The sequence below is a fragment of the Danio aesculapii genome, chromosome 18 (assembly GCF_903798145.1).
Source record: "Danio aesculapii chromosome 18, fDanAes4.1, whole genome shotgun sequence".
NCBI classification, from domain to species: domain Eukaryota; kingdom Metazoa; phylum Chordata; class Actinopteri; order Cypriniformes; family Danionidae; genus Danio; species Danio aesculapii.
In genome coordinates, this window is record NC_079452.1 from 11,228,748 (window position 1) to 11,251,154 (window position 22,407).

The following is a 22,407-nucleotide window of genomic DNA, read 5'->3' on the forward strand; positions in this document are numbered from 1 at the left end:
CTCCATACATATGCACACTTGATACAGTCCATACATATACACACATGATACACGCCATACATAAACACGCATGATACACTCCTGTCTGGGTCTGGGACATAAACCAGGTCTTTGGTGTGAGAGGTGAGTCACATGACCACTGGGCCACTGGAAGTTGATGAACCACACATGAGACACTCCATACATTTATACACATTCTATGTTCACATGATACACTCTATTTACAAATATGCTATGCATATACACTCCATACATATGGACACATGATACAGTCTGTACATATACACACATGATACACTACATGCATATGCACACATGATACACTCCATACATATACACACTCGGTAAACTCTCTCTCTCTCTCTCTCTCTCTCTCTCTCTCTCTCTCTCTCTCTCTCTCTCTCTCTCTCTCTCTCTATATATATATATATATATATATATATATATATATATATATATTATATATATATATATATATATATATATATATATATATATATATATATATATATATATATACACACACACATGATACACCCCATACATATACATACTAGTAAGGGTCTGTGGTAGAATACGGGTCTCTGGCGTAACACAGCCAGAGGTAACTACAGCGCAGCTGCAGATTGCCCTCATAAACGCCCGGTCACTGGTAAATAAAACTTTCATCTAAATGACTTCTTTACTGTGCAAGCGCTTGATTTCCTTTGCATCACTGAAACTTGGTGTAAGCCCGGTGAGTCTTTCCCACTATCTGAACTGATGTCTCAACGCTGTAACTTTTTAAACGTACGTCGGGCAGTGGCCTCTTTACTGTTTTAAAGACACATTTCACTGTTGTTCTTTATCTACTGGTTTATATAACAGTTTTGAGGTGCAGCTATTTCAATTAGTTTTAGTTAACCCCATTGCAGTTGCTTTAATTTATCGTCCTCCTCAGTATAATATGAACTTTTTTTGTGAGCTTGCTGTTTTAATCGGGGACTTGGTTACCAGACATGAATGTATGTTGTCCTTCAAAACCGTACACTGCAGACTTTTTTAATCTAATAGCGTCTTTTGACTTTACTCAAAGGGTCTCTAGTCCTACACACATTGATTTGATTTTAACTCACATTTTTTCTGCTTCTAATATTGAAATAAGTAGTGCATCCTTTTCTGACCACAAGCCTGTTCTTTGTACTGTCCCTCTCAAGGGTAAAATCGTTAGAAATCCTTCACTGGCACGCCTAATTAGTTCTCTCACCCAACAATCTAGAGAAGAATTTTCTGTTGCTTACAGTGAAGTACACATCTCATTGGAGCTGGACTTATATAATATTGCCAATTTTATGAACTCCATTGCCCCTTTGAAGTATAATAACCATAAGCCTGCACCTGTGCCCTGACACACTGAATATAGTCAAGCTGAGCGCAGAAATTCTTGAGATGTTTCAGCAGCTTAATATAAACTATAAATATGCTCTAAATACTATATATAAATATATATATATATATATATATATATATATATATATATATATATATATATATATATATATATATATATTAGTTAAAGTCAGAATTATTAGCCCCCGTTTATTTTTTTCCCCAATTTCTGTTTAATGGAGAGAAGATTTGTTTCAACACATTTCTAAACATAATAGTTTTAATAACTCATCTCTAATAACTGATGTATTTTATCTTTGCCATGATGACAGTGAATAATATTTTACTAGATATTTTTCAAGACATTTCTACACAGCTTAAAGTGACATTTAAAGGCTTAAAATACAGGAGAATTTCAGCAAAAATGTAAGGGTTTACATGAATAAAGTGAACAGAAAGTGTTTGTGGAGAAACAGTTTTACGAGAAACATCTTTGCAAGGCAAGGCAAAAAAAAATAAATACTTTTTTTTTCTTCCACCAATTTTTTTCCCCACCATCTCGTCCCTTCTGGGTCTCTGTACAATGCAAGCGATGGGACATAAAAGAAAAAATCTGCCGTACACATTTTTTTCAATACCACTGAAGATGCTTACTCTTTCTATGTATGTTTCTATTCATCTCCTTCACAGCACACAAATGGGCACTGGAATGGAAAGCATGTTTATATATATATATATATATATATATATATATATATATATATATATATATATATATATATATATATATATATTATACATACCTAAAAGGATGAAGACCTGGTTAAGAAGCACAATGTTGCAACAGAGTGTCACATTCACAAAAAGATACTGGATAAAGCCAGAAAGGAAAATATTTGCCAGGAGATTATTTTGACAACAAGTATAGGAACACTGTGCTTGGTTCTTTTGTGTGAGAAGGACAGAAGGATGCATAGTTTGGATACACATAAATGGGACTGAATAGATAGATGGAGGTGGACTATAAAAAAAGTTATTTATATTAAATGTTTTTATGTTTAAAAATAAATTGGCTTGAAAAAATGTTTACAGTGCAAATCGCCACTGTAAATGAATCGCTTATTAATTTACAATGAACTGTCAGTTTTACTCAGCAATTCTTTTGTGACATTCCTACATAGAGAGGATTATCAGTGTACTTTGGTCAAAATATTCTAAACTATTTTATCTTACTAAACCTGAGAAATCTGACAAAATACATAGCTAATTTATTTTTAATACATGTATTTTTATACCTGTGATGAAATGTATTTTAAAAGTAGCCTAAACCTCCCACCACTACTTGCAATTAATATTTACCTGGGTGAACTTCCCAAGACACTTTAGTCAGCAATTCCATTAAATTATAACTTCAAGGACAATTTATTAGCCACTAATGTCCATCCGAACATCTGAATATCTTCCATCATGAACCAAGAGATAGATTCATTCAAGGTTGCACCTCATCCCCTTTCGAGATCTCTCAGTAGTACTCTTTGGACTGTGGAAAATTTTGAGCCACTCTTTACCCACTGGTACCCCTTTTTCATCTAGGCAGTTCGTCACCTTAGAATTATAAGGTTCTATCTGACATTTTTGTCAAAATTAAGTTATTCACATATTCTTATTAAGTGATGACTTATTTATATTATGTGATGTTATTTTATAAGTTGTTTACATTTTAAGACTTTTTATTTAAAAAACAAAAACGGTTTATCTACAAAGTTGAACTTGGCTCTATAAGGTTCTTTCTGTGAGCCAATCAGCATTTTTAATGCACGCACAAGGACCAATCAGGATCAGCTTTTTTTTGTCATTTCGCCGGACTGCTCCATTGACAGCGGGGAAACACCAGAAAGACAAAATCACACAAATTCAGAGTCGGCTAAATAATGACGCACCACACTAAATTGAGATGTGTGTCAATGTGATGATTTAGCATTTCCTTTACATTAAGATCCATTCATTCATTCATTTTCTTTCTCACCTTAGTCCCTTTATTAATCTAGGGTCACCACATCAGAATGAACCACCAACTTTTCCAGCATATGTTTTACATAGCAGATGCCCTTCCAGCTGCAACCCATCACTGGAGAAAAACCCATACACACTCATTCACACTCATACACTATGGCCAATTTTAGCTTACCCAATTCACCTGTACTGCATGTCTTTGGACTTGTGGGGGAAACCGGAGAAAACCCACACCAACACGCAGAGAACATGCAAACTCCACACAGAAATGCTGATTGACCCAGCTGAGGCTCGAACCAGCGACCTTCTTGCTGTGAGGCGACTGTGCTACTCACTGCATCACCGAAATGATGAAATGTTACATTTTACATTGTTAAAGATTAAATGAATATTAAAAAATGTATATATTAAATGTGAAATATGTTTATTTGTTTACATATAGTCAGTGAAACACTTTCAGTGTTTATTAAACTCATTTGGTCCTCGCCTGTTTCTTTTAAAGTCTTTAAATTTAATATTAAGCCTTGAAGGGCAAATATTTAATTTAATTCATGGGGCATATAATTAAATAAACATAATTCAATAAATCATATAAAGCACAAACTTTAATAAATATTAAAATATTAATTAGATAAAATTAACATCTGCACTGAAAAAAAAAAATTAGCACAGCCCTGTATGCTTAATTTAAACAAGAAAAAATATTCATCCTAAAACATGAAATAAATTTTATAGAACGCAAACATGTAACTTTCTCAAGCATCAACATATTGTTACAATACCAACATATATCTTTTTTGATTATATTTCTTGAAAAGTAATGTTTCAATGAATGATCTGCCAGACAGAACCTTATAATTCCAAGTGGAAAATGACTTTTCAAAATGAGAAGTTTCTATCTGCATTTACCGTGGTTATTTTACTACAATTTGCAAATGTAAGAGAACTTTGATAATTTACATTTAGAGAACCCTTAGGGTCTCTGTCATGTTAATGTACGAAAGAGAACTGTTACACACATATTGTTTGCTATATGGAATGCAAAAACTTTGAAGCTCAATATCTCAAAATCATTCAGAATGCAGATAGAACCTTATAATTCTAACGTGACGAGTTGTTGATTCAGAGCCTAGTTCCAAATGGATTATTTGCCAATAAATACCTAAAGCACCAACTCTGAACCAGGAATAGTAGCACTAAAATATTGCTGAGCTAATATTGGGCATTAGAGGCTGAGGGCAGGCTTACTGTTAGAAAAAAGATGATCAAAGGCAGTGCTGAACACAATATCATTAATTGTGTCTCACTTGATGAGATGTATACAGTTATGTCAGACCTGGCTCTCTGGTTGCTCTCTACCCGATGGAAAAGCAAAGTGGTTTTCAGTTATTAGGGGTATTTATTTATTTTCAACTGGGAGGAGTCATTTAATAAGTAGCTTCATGAGTAGCTACCTAGTACAACAGTCTGGAAAGCAGGGTCATAGTGATCGGGTCAAAACAGACAAAGGATGGGCAAAGTAAAAGGACAAATAGAAGAGAGGGGGAACTGGGGCAGTAAAACAGAGTTTATTCTAGCTGTGGCAGGGATTGTGATTGGACTGGGTAATGTGTGGAGGTTTCCTTATCTCTGCTACAAGAATGGAGGAGGTATGAGGCACCCTAAAAAAGCAAAATTTTGAGATTTCACTATTTTTGAAATTACAATGAATACTCTACCAAAGCTTTCTTTAACATTTTAGTGTACTGTTGTGTTCTCAGGGGCATTCCTAGTACCCTACCTGGTGTTTGTGGTGACCTGTGGGGTGCCTCTGTTCCTACTAGAGACGGCTATGGGACAGTACACACAGGAAGGGGGTATAACATGTTGGCATCGCCTCTGTCCACTGGCTGAGGGTGAGTTAAAATAATTCCTGTCTTGAAATTACTGATTGCAATTTTAATATGTGCAATATTTATTGTGGAAATATTCATAATAGCATTAGTAGTAGTAAAGATAATAATATATAATAATGTGTAATACATAATGGTCCTATGATAATAAATGGTGTTTTATATTGATTGATTGATTTGATTTTGTTTGAGGGATTTGAATACAAAAACACTGGGGATATCACTGCAGACAGAACTGAAATAACGAAGAACATTAATTGAACAATTTACTCAAGATTAGTGAGGGGTCTGGATGCAGACCTGGTGCAGTGCAATCCGAGCTGCATCCAATGCTTTTTAATGAGCTCCGCTAACCCCATCCCTAACCCTACCCTTCACAGTGACGTCACTCACTCCACTGAGTGCATTGTGTCTGACAGTGCATCGCTGAGTGATGCAATCTCAGCTTGCATCATAAAGGCTGCATCCAGATACTATTGCAAGATTAAGGGTAAAAGCCATTGTGTTATCTATGATATCCAGTGTTATCCACTATACTATACTATACTATACTATACTATACTATACTATACAAGCAGCAGCATGTGACAGACTCACTACATGAAACACAAGGCACAATATAAATTACTGAACACATTTTCCAACCCAGGCTCATTCTGAAAACGTACCTCCACAGACGTTTCTGGAGATCGCGAAATATGTCCCGGCAGCACGTTTTTCTGCAGTTTTTGTTTTGGCGAATCCGCCAGAGGTCGCCGTGTACGCTTTTCGAGATCTCAAATTTCCCTCGCGAGTGCCATTCGCGCCTGCTGTTCTCGTGTAAACCCACCAGAGGCCGCTGTGACTCACTTTTGGACAGACTTTCTGACTGACTGAGCGAACGATCGACTGACCCACCCTCCCCCTTCCCTAAACCCAACCAATTTTAGCGATTGACCTGTACATCCACTTCCCTAAACCCAACCAACAGGTTTCAAAAGCAATCCAAAAAAATAAAAGCCCTCGTCTGACTTTTGTTTTTCCCACATTCTCACCCTGCTATTCACTTGTTTGTTTTATATTTTGGATACGGTTTTTGTCTTACCCCCCTTCTGGAACCGCTCTTCACCGGACTCGAACCCCCGTCTTCGTGGTCAACTCCTCTCTGTATCTCAAATTCGCCGACGGACGTGGCGCGCTAACGGGACAAACTGGTTGCAGCCAGAATGCCATCCATATGGAGGTAAGCGGTCAGCTGGTAAGCGCGAAAAGGAATGGCGTCACACCACCCCGTAGCATTCGTTTAAAGAAATGAAATGCAGCCATACTTACCTCCGCCTACGTAATTCGCTGTCTCCAGAAACGTCCGCAGGGCTACTTTTTCACAATGAGCCTGTGTTGACATTTTCAGTGCAGATAGAAACCCAGGCAGAGCATTACACATTTGTGTGTGTTTAATGCATTACATACTGTATGTACTGTATGTTGATTGTCCACCTGGGGTGTGGTGTGTGTGGTTTTCATTTTGCAGGTATTGGTTATGCTGGACAGCTGATAGTGCTGTACAGCTGCATGTATTATATCATCATTCTGGCCTGGGCACTTTTCTACCTCGTATTCTCATTCAGTCCCAAACTGCCGTGGGCCAGTTGTGACAATATCTGGAACACAGGTGATCATATGAAACAACCCCTAAACAACTGCTAAATATAAAAAATTAACATGTCATTCTAGGGGAATGTAAATATTTTCATCTTTTTTTAGATGCTTGTGTGAATCTAGCTGAAAAGAAATTGAACCTAAGCACAACAATGCTGGTTAATTCAACCTCTTCAGTTACGGAGTTCTGGCAGTAAGAAAATTAAATGATGATGATTGCAAGTTCAATCTACATTATCAAATTATCATGCATATTTAAATTTAAAACGCATTAAAGTCTTGTTGTTGTTCTCTTTCATATCAAATTGTTTAGACACAGAGTGTTGGCTTTGTCTGGAGGTATTGAGGAGGTCGGGAAGATCAACTGGGAGATTCTTCTGTGTCTCATTGTAATGTGGATCATTTGTTATTTCTGTGTCTGGAAAGGAGTCAAATCCACAGGCAAGGTGTGCAAGAATAACATTTTATTCATTCATTCATTCGTTTTCTTTTCAGCTTAGTCCCTTAAATAATCTGGGGTCGCCACAGCGGAATGAACTGCCAATTTTTCAAGCAAATGTTTTACACAGCGGATGCCCTGCCAGCTGCAACCCAACACTGGGAAACAGCCATACACTCTCATTAAAACACATACACTGCGAACAATTTAGCTTACCCAGTTCACCTATAGCGCATGTCTTTGAACTTGTGGGGGAAACCGGAGCACCCGGAGGAAACCCATGCGAACATGGGGAGAACATGCAAACTCCACACAGATGCCAACTGACCCAGCTTGAACCAGCAACCTTCTTGCTGTGAGCCGATCGTGCTACTCACTGCGCCACCATGACGCCAAAAACATTTTAAAGTAATGTATTTAAAACTAATTGCATGTACAGTATTAGTACATTTTTAAAAATCACTAAAACTGAAAATTCCCATCAGGCACATTATGAGGGTCAGAGGCTCAAGAACCAAAAATTTACACTTTTCTTATTTATTTGTATTTGTTACAAATAAAAGATATGGAAAGATAGCTCACACAAAAACTCAACATATAATCACCCTTTAGTGGTTCCAAACAATTTTAAGTTCCCTTTTCTGTAGAACAAAAAAAAAAAAAAAATTTAAGTTCATTAAATGAAGTTTAAATAATTTATTGTCATCTAATTGCCAATGCATTTTCCCCTCTTTATTATATGACATTAGTATTTATTTATTTAATTTTATTACATTTTACTACCTCTTGCCTGTAGGTGGTGTATTTCACAGCTACATTTCCTTACGTGATGCTGCTTGTGTTGCTGATTCGTGGTTTGACTCTTCCTGGAGCTCAGCAGGGGGTTTTGTTTTACTTGTACCCTGAACCGGCCCGTCTTGCTGACCCACAGGTAATTTTTCCATCTGCATTTTCCTAGCATGACACTTAAATTCTTAGTTCACCCAAAAATGTAAACTTATGTTGTTAATTACTCAAACCCCTGAGATCTTTGTTCGTCTTCAGAACACAAATGAATATATTTTAGGTGTAATCTGAGAGCTCCCTCATCCTCCATTAAACAGAACATTTCTTGTCTCAGTCAAAGTCCAGAAACATACCAAGTGAGCAATTGATAAAATAATACAAATTTGGGTGAATTATTGCTTTAAACTTGATATGACGGTAAGATAAATAGCTGACATTAATATAGCATTAATAAATGACATTTTTGAGCTTCTTCCCAATTCTTCACCCTTGCATTCCAAATGTAGGTTTGGATGGAAGCAGGAGCTCAGATCTTTTTCTCCTATGCTTTGGGTACAGCCTCTCTTACTGTATTAGGAAGCTACAATAAATATAACTACAACTGCTACAGGTTAGTTGGATGCTTTAAAATGTCTGTATCTCTTTTTGTTTGTTTGTTTGTTTTCATCTCCAGTATACTACATTTACTTCTGTCTTTCAATCCCACATCAAATGTTGATCTTTAGGGTAGTATCTTAATCACATTAGATATTAGCCAACAACTGTATATTAGGGCCGTCAAACTATTGTAAAAAATGTTTGTGTAATTCATCGTATTTAGTAGCTGTTTTTGTTTTGTTTTTTGGAGCATACTGTGATTTCAAGACTATGGTTTTACTAAGGGATTTAAAGTAAAACTGTAGTAACTACAAAATAATGCATAGATTTACTGCTGCAATGGAGTACCATAGTGAAAATTAAAATGAAAATGAAAACAAAGTAAGAAAAAAAAACAGTAAACAGAATGAACCATGGGTTCAAAAGCATTTGGAGTAAAACCATAGTAACTACAAAACAAAACAGTCTTACCACGGCATTTGAAGAAAAGTCATGTTATGAAGCCATGATTTCCTATGACATTTAATGTAAAACCATAGTAATTACAAAATTAACCATGGTTTTATGGCATTTGAAGTAAAACATAGTAACTACAAAATGCAGCATAATTTTGCTATAGTGGATTTAACGGAGTTTTGTTGGTTTGTTTTAGTTTACGTGAATATTTAGTTGCAAGCTAAATATTTTGTTGGTTTGTTGGTTTGTTTTAGTTTACATGAATATTTAGTTGCAAGCCTTTTAACCACTGTAAAAACTGTTACCAGTGCTTTACTTGTACTTTTTTATTATACTATAGTTGATTCTTTTTCTGAATCTTAAACCTGGCAGTGGTTTACACACACGGTTTACATTCCCTTCTAAATAAGATTTGGAAAATAAGAGCACTTGGTTTATATACAGTTGAAGTTAGAATTATTAGCCCCACTTTGATTTATATTTTTAGTCTACAGAACAAGCCAACATTATACAATAACTTGCCTAATTACCCTAACCTGCCTAGTTAACCTAATTAACCTAGTTAAGCCTTTAAACGTCATTTTAAGCTGTATAGAAGTGTCTTGAAAAATATCTAGTCAAATATTATTTACTGTCATCATGGCAAAGATAAAATAAATCAGTTATTAGAAATGAGTTATTTAAACTATTATGTTTAGAAATGTGTTGAAAAAAATCTCTCCGTTAAACAAAAATTGGGGGAAAAAATAAACAGGGGGGCTAACAATTCTGACTTCAACTGTATATATAAGATATAATAAGATTTTTTTTATTGCATAACTTTTGTTAAATGTAATACAAACTGCTTTGGTTCTGGAGTTCCTACAGTTATGATTACTATAGTGTTATCATAGTATTAGTGTCATCATAGTATTACTACAATATTACTATAGTTAAACCATGGTCTCAAAACCATGAGTTTGTTTTGTAGTTACTATGGTTTTACTTCACATGCCATAGTAAACAATGATTACACACACACATTAGGGCTGTCAACATTAATGTGTAATCGCATGTGACTTTTCAGGACATTTATTAATATTTCATTAATGCAAATTAATTATTTATTGAGGTCTCACCCCAACTTCTTGCCATCATCGCAGACATAACGTTGTGTGAGAAAGGTACAGCAAACGCTGCCATATGATGGTTCAAGATAATATGCCTGGTGTGCTGAATTGAAAATTTCATTATTAAATTCTTTCAGATTCAAGTTTGGATGAAACCAGAGGTCCTAATAAAGTCCAAACCAAAGTACTTAATGTAGTCCAGAACTTTGAAGTACCATATTCGGGCTTAACATATTTTTGCAGATATTAGCAAAAACACTAGTGCTGAGACAGCATCTACCAACCATGCTGGTCAAAGGACACTGGATGAGTGCAGGCAGTGCAAGCCTGTCAAAAACATCAACAAAACTACCTCTATGTAAAAGCACACCTAATCTGCTCTCGTTCACTTTAGGCAAGTTGAAATATTAAGATTAAGAATAAGATAATAAAACTAGAGGATTTGATTCATTAATCTAATCATGCATTTCTTTATTTCAACACTGCACATTTACAGTTCAAACATCTATTTTTAATTTGCACTCTAATTATGATTAATAAAAGACCGTGATTGTACCCTTACAAATTAATCATTGTTTTATTGCAGTAATCATAGTTAAAATAAGATTTTAGTAGTAAGACCATAGTACCCACAATTTGAACTATAATTTTCCATATCAAGGTCCAGTTTATGGCTTTGCCTGCTAAACAGCAGTACCAGTGTTATAGCTGGTTTTGCTGTGTTCTCAGTCTTGGGCTTCATGGCCCAAAAGCAAGGTCTCCCCATTGAGGAGGTAGCTGAATCAGGTACTATAACATGAAATTATACAACTTGAGAAATGGTACAACTTGAGAATGTAAATACACAAGATAATTTTCTCCTTTCCTCAGGTCCAGGACTAGCATTCATTGCTTATCCACAGGCAGTAGCTATGATGCCTTTCCCTCAGTTGTGGGCTGCTTGTTTCTTCATCATGATTATTTTGCTAGGACTAGACACACAGGTGAGCAAAAACCAAAATTACAACATATATTGCATCTAATATACTGATTTGTTAAAGTTGCTAACAGATGTAATTTACAGAGACTCATCAAAAGCACAACATTTTAATGCACTTGTGTTCTTCTGCATCCTTCAAAGTTTGTTGCAATGGAAGTTTTTATGACCTCAGTGATCGACCTGTTCCCCACGGTGCTGCGCAAAGCTGGACGTCGAGAAATATTCCTTCTGCTTTTCTGTCTATTTTGCTTCTTTGGCCAACTTGTGATGGTTACAGAGGTGTGTATGAGAGAAAAAATGCAAAACAATGTACAACACTTTATTTAAATTAAATCCAATAAGTGAAGTTTAGTTATAAACTAATTTCGAGAGGATCACGTGCTTATGATTGCTAGCGGCTGGATCCGCATTATCCAATTCTCAATGCACCAATCAGACGACTCCTAAGCTACTACAAATACCCTGGGTTACGTACCACCGCTATCTTCGTTTTGAAGAATCCCCCCATCCACCCCTACTCCTCCTTCTTCCTAGATGCGTGACACGGTGGCCCAGTGCTTAGCACTGTTGCCTCACAGCAAGAATGTCTCTGGTTCTAGGCTTTACCAAACTAGCAGACATTTCTGTGCGGAGTTAGCATTTTCTCCCCGTGCTCACGTGGGTTTCCCCCGGGTTCCCCGGTTTCCTCCCACCGTCCAAAAAACATGCAACATAAGTTAATTGACTAATCCAAACTGACAATATAGCCATGCTCCTAGTAAATGGTTATCTCTCAAGAGCAATCACTGGCTGTTCATTGATTATTACAGCAGGGGAGTTCTCGAGATCTACCTGAGCTCAAACTTCCCTCTCGCCTTGCAACGGGAGGGAGCCCCGGGCTCGAGGATCTTATGAGCTCAGGGCTCTCTCCCGGGACAGCATGCCAAACAAGCTTATAATTAATCATCAGCTAAGTGTGAACTCTTGAAGCTGCCTTTGGGCTTTACTGTGAATACAGTATATGTGATACTGCTTTGACTGAATAACATGCTTCCATTATAAATTATGCAGTATTAATGCAGTGTTTATATTGACTTAACAATAGGGGTTGTAACATTATTCAAACAAAACACCATATTATACACACCCCCAAGTAAAATGTTAATTTCTGACCAGTCTACATTGGAGGTTATTAAGCTAATGTTGAGTTCAGAATGCACCATTTTAAAAATAATCGAGTCACAGATGTTTTCTCACTGCATGACTATCTGGGATAGCGTTCTGTCGGTGCTGTGTATACACTGCGGGATGGTTCGGCGACATAGGGTTTCACACGGCATGACTTTACAATAGGAGATTCGCGGACAACTTTGTCTCTGTATGCAAACTATTTAAAAACACCACACAACAAGTGACATGGAAACAACGCGAGTTATTACAGTATATCATTTGTTAATAACTACATCATGAGAAAGAAGCCTTTATTCGGGTAGAAATGTACTTATTTTTGGGAATTAGCAATTTCTCTTTTTTTCTTTGTTGTGGTATTGCTCAGATGACACGTCAAACAGACACGGGTGCTCCTGCCAAAATTCCACTTGTTATTCCTCCATTTCTTGGGTTCAAATTAACCAAAAAGTAGCCCTTTTAACTTCTCCCTTAACCTCCCGCTGGCCTGCAGATACCCATACTATTGGATGCTTCTCTCTCATTGGATGTTGGTAATTGTTGGCAATGTTTTTTCTTTCAGAACACATTTCACACGACATGATTTAAATCGCAGACAAGTTCTGATATTTATCATGCCAAGTTCATGTTTAGCAACGAAGCGGTCAGTGGTCTTTAGCATTGCTATTGCTGTGCCATTAAAGTCCGCCCCCACAGCAAACAGACATGGGCTGTTTCTCAATTCCAAGAACGCAGTGAACAGACTTGCGTTCTTGTGAAGACCGGTCTTGCCAGGTGTCCTCGAAAGAACGAACTCAGAAGACCACGAGAACAGAGAACGCATCCTATGAGAAATGAGATGCTGCGTTCTTCTTGATGGTCACGTGATCTTCACATTACAGCATTCATACAACGATTTATTTTTTTCCCCTTTTCAAAATATATACTATGCATAAAGACTTTACAAATATACATTGTACAATCTAAATAAAACATATTTTAATTTCAGTAAATAAACACCCTTAATGTTTATGCCTTTATTAAGATTTTCATGGTAATGTTTATATTCACCGTTTCATTCAGGGAAACTCCTGAGGTAAATAAGTGATATCTCTAAACTTGAATAATAAACCTAAATAAAATGCTGCGCTTCCCACCTCCAGTCGCAATGACTTCTGGGACTTCTAGCGAGCGAGTTCAGTGCTCAAGTCTGCATCAATGCGTCCTCGATATCAAGACCACATCCGCGAAGTTTCTCGTGTCCTCTGTTCTTGTGGTCTTATGTTTTGGAACTGAACTTTGGCAGTTGATGATGACGCTACACGAGGACGCAAGACCGCTGAAGAACGCATATTGAGAAACAGCCATGGTATATAGCTACATCCCCACTTAAAGAGAGAGTTGAAAAGTTTGTCATCATTTACTCACTCTTCACTTGTTTATAACATTTATGAGTTTCTTTCCTCTGTTAAACACAAAAGATGCTTTGAAATATGTTAAATTTAACCATTGACCATTAACCAAAACCATTGTATTTCCTAATATGAGAGTCAGTGGTTATAAGTTTTCATCCTTCTTCAAAAATATGGTATTTCATCTTATTGATAAAATAAATAAGCTCATAAAGGTTTGGAACCACCTGATGGTGAGTAAACGGTGAGTAAATATTTATTTTGGGGTGAACTATACCTTTAACACATTTGTTCTGCTTGAGTTGTAATGTTGCATTGGGATCTGCAGGGGGGGATGTATGTGTTCCAGTTGTTTGACTACTATGCCTGCAGTGGAGCCTGTCTTCTCTTCCTCTGTGTGTTTGAGTCTCTAGCCATGGGTTGGATCTTTGGTAAGTTGCACAGAAGCTACAGAAAAATGAATGTTCCAAAAGAAAAAATATATATTTTGAAGACATCACTTTAAAGGTTCAAGACACACTTGACAATTTTACCAGATGTGTTGAGCATCAGTTTACATTTACATTTAGTCATTTAGCAGACGCTTTTATCCAAAGCGACTTACAAATGAGGACAAGGAAGCAATTTACACAACTATAAGAGCAGCAGTGAATAATTGCTGTAGACAAGTTTCAGGTGTGTAAAGTCTAAGAAGCAAAGCTTCTCTTTTTTGAGAGAGAGTACAGTTAGTGGTATAGCCAGAGAGGCAGTTACAGATTAGAAAGGAAAGTGGAGACTAAGTAGTTGAGTTTTTAGTCGTTTCTGATGCAGTTAGGGAGTTCATTCCACCAACTGGGCAGATTAAATGTGAGAGTTCAGGAAAGTGATTTCTTCCCTCTTAGGGATGGAACCACGAGGTGACGTTCATTCACAGAACACAAGTTTCTGGAGGGCACATAAAACAGCAGAAGTGAGAGCAGATATGAAGGAGCAAAGCCAGAGGTTGCTTTGTAAGCAAACATCAGAGCTTTGAGTTTGATGCAAGCAGCAACTGGCAGCCAGTGCAAACGGGTGAGTAGCGGAGTGACGTGCTCTTTTGGGTTCATCAAAGACCACTCGTGCTGCTGCATTCTGAAGCAGCTGAAGAGGTTTCATAGAATTAGCTGGAAGCCCAGCTAGTAGAGAGTTGCAATATACCAGTTTGGAGAGAACAAGAGCTTGAACAATGAGTTGAGCTGCATGTTCAGATAGGAAGGGTCGGACCTTTCTGATGTTATAGAGTGCGAATCTGCAAGATCGAGCAGTTCTAGAAATTTGGTCAGAGAAGTTTAGTTGGTCATCAATCGTTACTCCAAGGCTTTTTACCATTTTGGATGCAGTAATGGTTGCCCTATCCATCTGGATTGAAAAGTTATGGTGTAGAGTCGGGTTGGCAGAAACTTCAAGCATTTCCGTTTTTGTGAGGTTAAGCTGAAGATGATGATCTTTCATCCAGTGTGAAATGTCTGACAGGCAGGCTGAGATGCGAGCTGGAACCGAGGGATCATCAGGGTGAAAAGAGAGGTATAGCTGGGTATCATCAGCATAGCAGAAGTAGGAAAATCCATGTTTCTGGATGACTGGTCCTAAAGATGTCGTGTAGATGGAGAAGAGAAGTGGCCCAAGAACAGAGCCCTGAGGTACCCAAGTGTTTAGATGCTGTAGGTTGGACACCTCTCCCCCTCCAAGACACCCTGAATGACCTGTCAGAGAGGTAAGATCTGAACCATTGAATAACAGTGCCTGCAACGCCCAGTGACTCAAGCGTAGATAGCAGGATCTGGTGGTTTACAGTGTCAAAAGCAGCTGATAAATCCAGCAAGATGAGGACAGATGATTTAGAGTCTGCTTTAGCCAGTCTGAGATCCTCCATGACCGAGAGCAGGGCAGTCTCAATTGAGTGGCCTTCCTTAAAGCCAGATTGCTTGTTGTTTATGAGGTTGTTTTGAGTAAGAAAGTCCAGGACTTGATTGAACACTACTTTCTCCAAAATCTTGGCCATGAATGGAAGCAGGGATACTGGTCGGTAGTTTTCAAGTAGCATTTGATCCAGGTTGGGTTTCTTTAGCAGTGGGGTTACCCTAGCCTGCTTAAATGAAGCAGGGAATAAATCAGAGTCAAGACATGTGTTAATTATGTGAGTCAGTGTTGGTATGACTGCAGGAGAAATGGCTTGCAAGAGATGAGAGGGAATGGGATCAAGCGGACAAGTGGTTGCATGGCTAGATAGCATGAGATTGGACACCTCAGACTCAGAGAGCTGGGAAAAAGAGGTGAGTGTGTGTGGTGTTGGTGTATCTTGCGTGTTTGTTGTAGGTGCAGCAAATTGAGCACAGATTTTTGCAGTTTTGGTGCAAAAGAATGTAGCAAAGTCATCAGTAGTGAGTGTGGAGGATGCGGGTGGAGGAGGAGGATAGAGAAGGGAGGAAAATGTTTAAAAAGTAAGCGAGGATTGGTGGCACTGTTGACTTTCTGATGGAAGTATGTCTGCTTTGCAGTAGTAACCTCAGCCGAGAAAGAGGACAGAAGAATTTGGTATGTTATGAGCTGTTCAGGATTTTTAGTTTTTCGCCAAATTCTCTCTGCAGCCCGAAGTTTTGAGCGATACTCACGGAGAACATCAGTGAGCCAGGGTGCAGGAGGACTGGCACGGGCTGGCCTGGATGTAAGAGGACATAGTCTGTCTAGACATGATGCTAGTGTGGAGCAGAGTGTATCAGTGGCACTGTTCGTATCAAGTGCAGAGAGTTTGCAAGATGGAGGAAGAGAGTCTGAAACAATGGTGGATAGTCTATTGGGTGAGAGAGTTAAGACAATGTTAAGACAACGTTAGCACCTGTCAGTTCTAATTGTGGGGAAAACTGGATAATTTTGAGCTTTTGTCAGCAAATTTCATCTTCCAGGTTTAAAATAATTTTGGGGGCAAGATCAAAATCGGTGACGTAGCGCGAATCTGCTAGTGGAGTGATGACATGTCAGTTTCTCATTATTATTCATAGCGCAGTTTTCTTATACTATGAGAAGACCCTGCTTCTTAATTAATTATTTATGAGAGAGAGAGCACGTGCTTTCCAGAGGCAAGGCAGACCTGCCAAGCGGTGAGGCCCAATGATGACAGGGTGAGACCACGTCCGCGAACACCATGCAGTATTTAGCCGTTCATGAAGGGTCGTAGAATTATGTGTTTGTTTCCATGATTCACAGGGATTGTTGCATGTTTTTCGATAAAGCAAAGGTGTTGGTTTAGAGTAAGCATTTTTGTCAGGAGAGCTGTACCAGAATTGGAAAATGGCAGACTTTGTCTTTTATCAGTTGAGTTCATAACATTCAGACACATCCCCTATATTTGTGCTGCTGTGTTCACCTATTTTTAAAATCCCCCGGATTACCGGCAGGGTTAATGGTTGGAATAGACAGAGCAAGAAACCTGCTGCACTGCTATCCACTGTGTCTGCATTCAGACCCTGGGATTCAGTAGGAGAGAAGTCCTCCTCCTTTAGAGTGTTTATATAAACATGGTTATCTTTATAATGATATAACAAATTGTGGTTATGTGTATATGAAATTATCAATAACATATGTAGTAGGACATTAAATTACAGTTTATTTCTTTGCATTTTAACTTTGTAAACTATAAAGACATGGGTCTCCTCACGGTTTGTGTCTCATTTTGTCTCAACTGACAACAGTTGTTCACTCCCCTCTTTTTCCCTTGCTCTGCTGGCCATGCCCACTCCTCCCTCTGCCGGCAGAGCTCCACGCCCATTATGACGCATTTTTGGAAAAAATTCTGAGGTAGACTTGAACCGAAAGAGAGGGGTTTAAAGGCTTTCTAAGGGGTTTAAGGGACCCTTTAAAGGCTGAAAATAGTATGCAGAGGAAAGCTATTTCCTTTCAGCATTCTTAATAGCAAAAAGTCTAGCATAAAATTATGGCCAGCTCAACTAAGACATTAGCACCAACTAAATCTGGTGCAAAGCTCAGATAAAAAAACAAAACATTTATGCTAAAATAATAAGTTAAAAAATATAAGCAATAGAAAATATTTAAAGTGTCTGAGAGCCAGTGACACTCAAGTTCTTCCCAACACACCGCAGGGGCTGAGAGGATGTTTGTCATCATTGAGGACATGACAAACTCACGACCCAACTATTGGTTCATGCTGTGCTGGAAATACCTGACTCCTATTGTGTCCCTGGTGAGTGCATTTCATTGATTTTTTTTAGCTTCATGGCTTGTTAAAGGCCCAACCAATTTCTTAATGATTATTATTTAGTTGCACTATGCATACATAGCTACTGTATATTTCTCACATTTGTCTGATATTGTTCCTTGCAACTCTTTTTTTCTCCTCTGCCCATTTTCAGGCATCATTTGTCTGCTCTTTGGTGAAGTACAAGCCCTTGACTTTTAACCGCTGGTATGTGTACCCGGACTGGGCATATGTACTAGGCTGGTTACTGGCTCTGTCCTCTATTCTGCTGGTGCCTGTATGGGCTCTTGGGCGAATGTTTGCTGGGAAAGGAAGTCTGAAACAGGTGAGATTAAACAGTTGTACCCTAATATTTTTCATGAGATGAACAAACACTTGATATATCAGAAAAGCAGTTACACTTGAAGCATTAGCCTAAAAATGTATGTTGTTTCACTGTGTCTGCCTTAACAGCGTTGGCATCACCTGTGTAGTCCCGATACCAATCTACATTTTGCCTGTAAGGTACAAAACAAAATACAAGAAACGACCTCTACCACAGAGACGGAAGACTTGTTCAGGAGCAACACAAACTAAAACAATATAAGAGATCGGACGCATGATAAAAACAGTTTACTGGAAAAAGACAACTGGCATAAACATAATTTACAATGCTTACTCTAAGTATGTTTGTTATTGACAAAAATGTGAAAGAAAAACATTTAAATTAAAAATTATATATATATATATATATATATATATATATATATATATATATATATATATATATATATATATATATATTGTTTAAATTTGTGTATATCATAAATACTTAAGTTTGTTGCAATCATTTATGCATATAAATAAAACTTGGTAATAAAAAAACTTTTAACCACATGCATGACTCCATTATTTGTAATTCAGGAATCCTGTGGAAAAAAAAAAAAACGGTTTAACAGATATTTAACAGCCTATTTAGTCTATTGAGACCCATCCAAAATACTGGCCTATAGAAATACCAATTTCAGTCTCATCATCCTAATTCATATGTACTGTAAAAACTTTTAAGGGATAGTTCACTCAAAATCAAAACTGTAATTAATTACTCAACTTCATGTCCATTACAGTGTGTGCATTTGTATTTGTTAAATGCAGTGCTCATGGGAAAAGGTTCAAAAACAAGTTCATGAAACATTAAAGGTTATATAGGGGATTTTGGATACAGTCCTAAATAAGCTTGTTTAGGTGTGTTTAATTAGTTTGGTTGGAGCTAAACTCTGCATGACACCAGCCCTCAGGAAATGAGCGTGGCGACCCCTGCTCTACAGAATCACCCTGTAGCTACTCAACATTTCCTTATGTGCCTGGCACTCTCCAGCTGAAAGTACGAAAAAAGCACCTAGAATTTAAATACAATGTTAGACCTGGTAAGTTCCCACACTAAAGCAGAACATTAGGTAATTTGGATGGGATTGGATTCAGCAGTGGATCTTTTGTGGCAATGTGACTATTGTACCAGTCGCACCAAGATTTTTCAAATGATTGTATTGACAGAACTAGCAATCACTTGCATTGACATTGAATACTTTATATAATCATTCTGAGTGGAGGGAAGAATGGTTAAGAGATCTATGTTATTGGTAGGAAACTAAAGAAAGAGATTTAGAACCAGATGTCTGTATTATAGCTTTTTTTTGTATTGTCCATGGACAATAAATAAAGATAACAATACAATAGCCAATTATTATTATTATTATTATTATTATTATTATTATGATTATTGCAGCAGTTGTTGTTGTTATTATTATTATTATTGATTTAAAATTCAAGGTTCTAATGAGGTCAAGTGACAGGAAATTTAATTAGTCCCATATAATAATTATCATTTTCATAATTGTACATGCCTGTGCATGTTTTTGTCTCTTTATTTCTTCTTTTATGGCTAATTTGTATTTTACCCTCCGAAATTATTTTTACATTTTCATATTTTTTCACAATTTCCCAGTCAGTCTCCTTACTGCAAGTTAACATTTAGACTGTAATTAATGACATTCTTATGTATTCTAAATGAGCACTACAAAAAAAAAAAAAAGGAAAAACACACCAAATTTTATATCATTCTAAATACACAAATAATAAGTAAATATTAAGTAAATGAACAAGCATCTCATTTTCTGGTCTCTACAATTGTCCTATTCAATTGTCACAAAAACTCTTGGTTCATTTAAGTGCTTGCTTTTAGAAGAGAGATCCACCAGGAACCATTATATACATGTTTTCAGATCTTACAGTAACTCTTTTTTGGAATTTGAGTTCTTCTATTAACTTTCAAAGTGCTTCGGGGTCTTAGTGTAAGAAAACAGCGACTCCAGAACCTCAGTATTGATAAAAATGCTTGAAAGATCCCAATTGCTGCAAAAGGTTCCTGCAAGTTCTACAAAGACTGTCAGTGGTTCCTCAAGGAACCCCTTTTTAAGAGAAAGAGCTTTGAGGCACTTCAGTACATTTTGAAGTTCCTTGAGTAGAACAGAGTATTTGAAGCACCTTTACTTTTTACAGTGCATACGAAGAGGTCGACGAAGGGTTGTTCTATTAGTTTAAAAAAAAACTCTATTAGAAACTGGTATGATAAATAATAAAAAAGTAAAATAATACAACTCAGGATGTAAGCACTAAAAGTGGCAATGGGGAAAAACCAGCCTGATCTCATGAGAAAACGTAAGTATTTTAAGTTTTGTCAGTTTAGTGGCTAATTCGTACAAATCTGTACGAATTCAGACATACGAAATTGTACGATTTTAAAAAGGAGGCATGGCACGTAACCCCACCCTTAAACCCAACTGTCATTGGGGGATGAGCAAATCGAAGTAAATTGTACAAATTAGATCATACGAATTCATATGTATTAGCCACTAAAGCAAAAAGTTACGAATTGCCGTAAGATTGTGTTGGGAAAAACATATGGCTGCATCCGAAATTGTGTACTACATTTGAATTTGAATTTATTGTTAGAAACCATTAGAAAAGTACATTCCACATAGCACTCACCCTCACAATAACTTATGGACTACAATTCCGCCATTCATGGACTACATTTTCATACATGCACTCCGTTCACTAACACACATGCTTTCTCCTTTGGACTGATTACACTTACACCAGCTGAGGATTGTCAAAGACTGATTACACACACCATTTAAACATCACACACACTACCTGCCTTTGCCGAGTCTTGTTTACTGTATAGTGACTTTACAACGCGTTTCCTTAGTCTTGTTTCTCCGTGTATTTACCCTAGCCTTGTTTATTAAGTTATCTGTGTCTGCCGCCTGCCTTCCGACCTCTCGCCTGTGACTGTTTACGATTCTGGACTGCCTATATACATCTGTTTGCACCTGTGTTGACCATTGCTTCTCTGACATCGAATAAACCTGCACGTGGATCCTAACCTCAGTTGTCTGTCACTCCCCGTGTTACAGAAGACTCGGCCTAACTATGGATCCAGCGGGGATTAAAATCATGTGCCTGCGTCAGGGAGCCCGGTCAATCGAAGAATATGTGGAGGACTTTATTGAACTATCACATCTAACATCAATAAGTGAGGTATGTCTCATGATATTTTTTCATGGTGGGCTATCTGAACCACTATACTCACAGATGCCATTAAATGATCCTCACTGTTCAATAATGAACTATATCGAACTGGCACTACAAATGAGTGGGTCCCCCTTCACCGTGGGCGAGGTGGAGGAGACCCCTAAATATTTTTTGGGAGGGGGCAATGTACAGCAGGACCAGAGGACAACAGGGCTTGCTGCACATCCCAAGGACACAATGCTGGCATCACCATCTCTACAGTCCACAGTACATCCTCCAGCTCACAAGATGGCCGCTTCCAGTCCTCCAGCTCACAAGATGGCCGCTTCCAGTCCTCCAGCTCACAAGATGGCCGCTTCCAGTCCTCCAGCTCACAAGATGGCCGCTTCCAGTCCTCTAGCTCACAAGATGGCCGCTTCTAGTCCTCCAGCTCACAAGGTGGCCGCTTCCAGTCCTCTGGCTCACAAGATGGCTGCTTCCAGTTCTCCGGCTCACAAGATGGTTTCCTGTTCCGAGTCTGTTCCTGCCTTTGTTCCTGCCATAGTTCCTGAAAGACCATCGCCAGAGCCACTACTGCCAGAGCCACTGCCTGAGCCACTGCTGCCAGAGCTGCCAGAACCGCTGCCAGAGCCCCCAGAGCCGCCAGAGCCCCCGGAGCCGCCAGAGCCCCCGGAGCCGCCAGAGCCCCCGGAGCCGCCGGAGCCGCCAGAGCCCCCGGAGCCGCCAGATCCCCCCGGAGCCGCCAGATCCCCCCGGAGCCGCCAG

At 38.1% G+C, this 22,407-nt stretch overlaps 1 protein-coding gene across 1 annotated transcript; it reads left to right on the plus strand.

The window, feature by feature from the left end:
- Window positions 1-4,862: 4,862 nt before the first annotated feature.
- On the plus strand, window positions 4,863-18,753 carry LOC130245783 (sodium- and chloride-dependent GABA transporter 2-like). The gene is made up of 14 exons (XM_056478548.1): window positions 4,863-5,030; window positions 5,142-5,276; window positions 6,784-6,924; window positions 7,017-7,104; window positions 7,225-7,357; window positions 8,147-8,281; window positions 8,643-8,746; window positions 10,960-11,084; window positions 11,169-11,281; window positions 11,419-11,556; window positions 14,164-14,266; window positions 17,951-18,051; window positions 18,221-18,391; window positions 18,520-18,753. Exons 1-14 carry the CDS (start codon window positions 4,892-4,894, stop codon window positions 18,640-18,642), a joined length of 1,749 nt encoding a protein of 582 aa, XP_056334523.1. The 5' UTR covers window positions 4,863-4,891; the 3' UTR covers window positions 18,643-18,753.
- Window positions 18,754-22,407: the final 3,654 nt, after the last annotated feature.

Bases quoted from the DNA above. Each gene is read 5' to 3' on its own strand.
- LOC130245783 (XM_056478548.1), top strand. From the start codon at position 4,892: ATGGGCAAAGTAAAAGGACAAATAGAAGAGAGGGGGAACTGGGGCAGT. The intron at 5,031-5,141 runs GTATGAGGCACC...TTGTGTTCTCAG, and splicing joins CTGCTACAAGAATGGAGGAG to GGGCATTCCTAGTACCCTAC. The intron at 5,277-6,783 runs GTGAGTTAAAAT...TTCATTTTGCAG, and splicing joins CCTCTGTCCACTGGCTGAGG to GTATTGGTTATGCTGGACAG.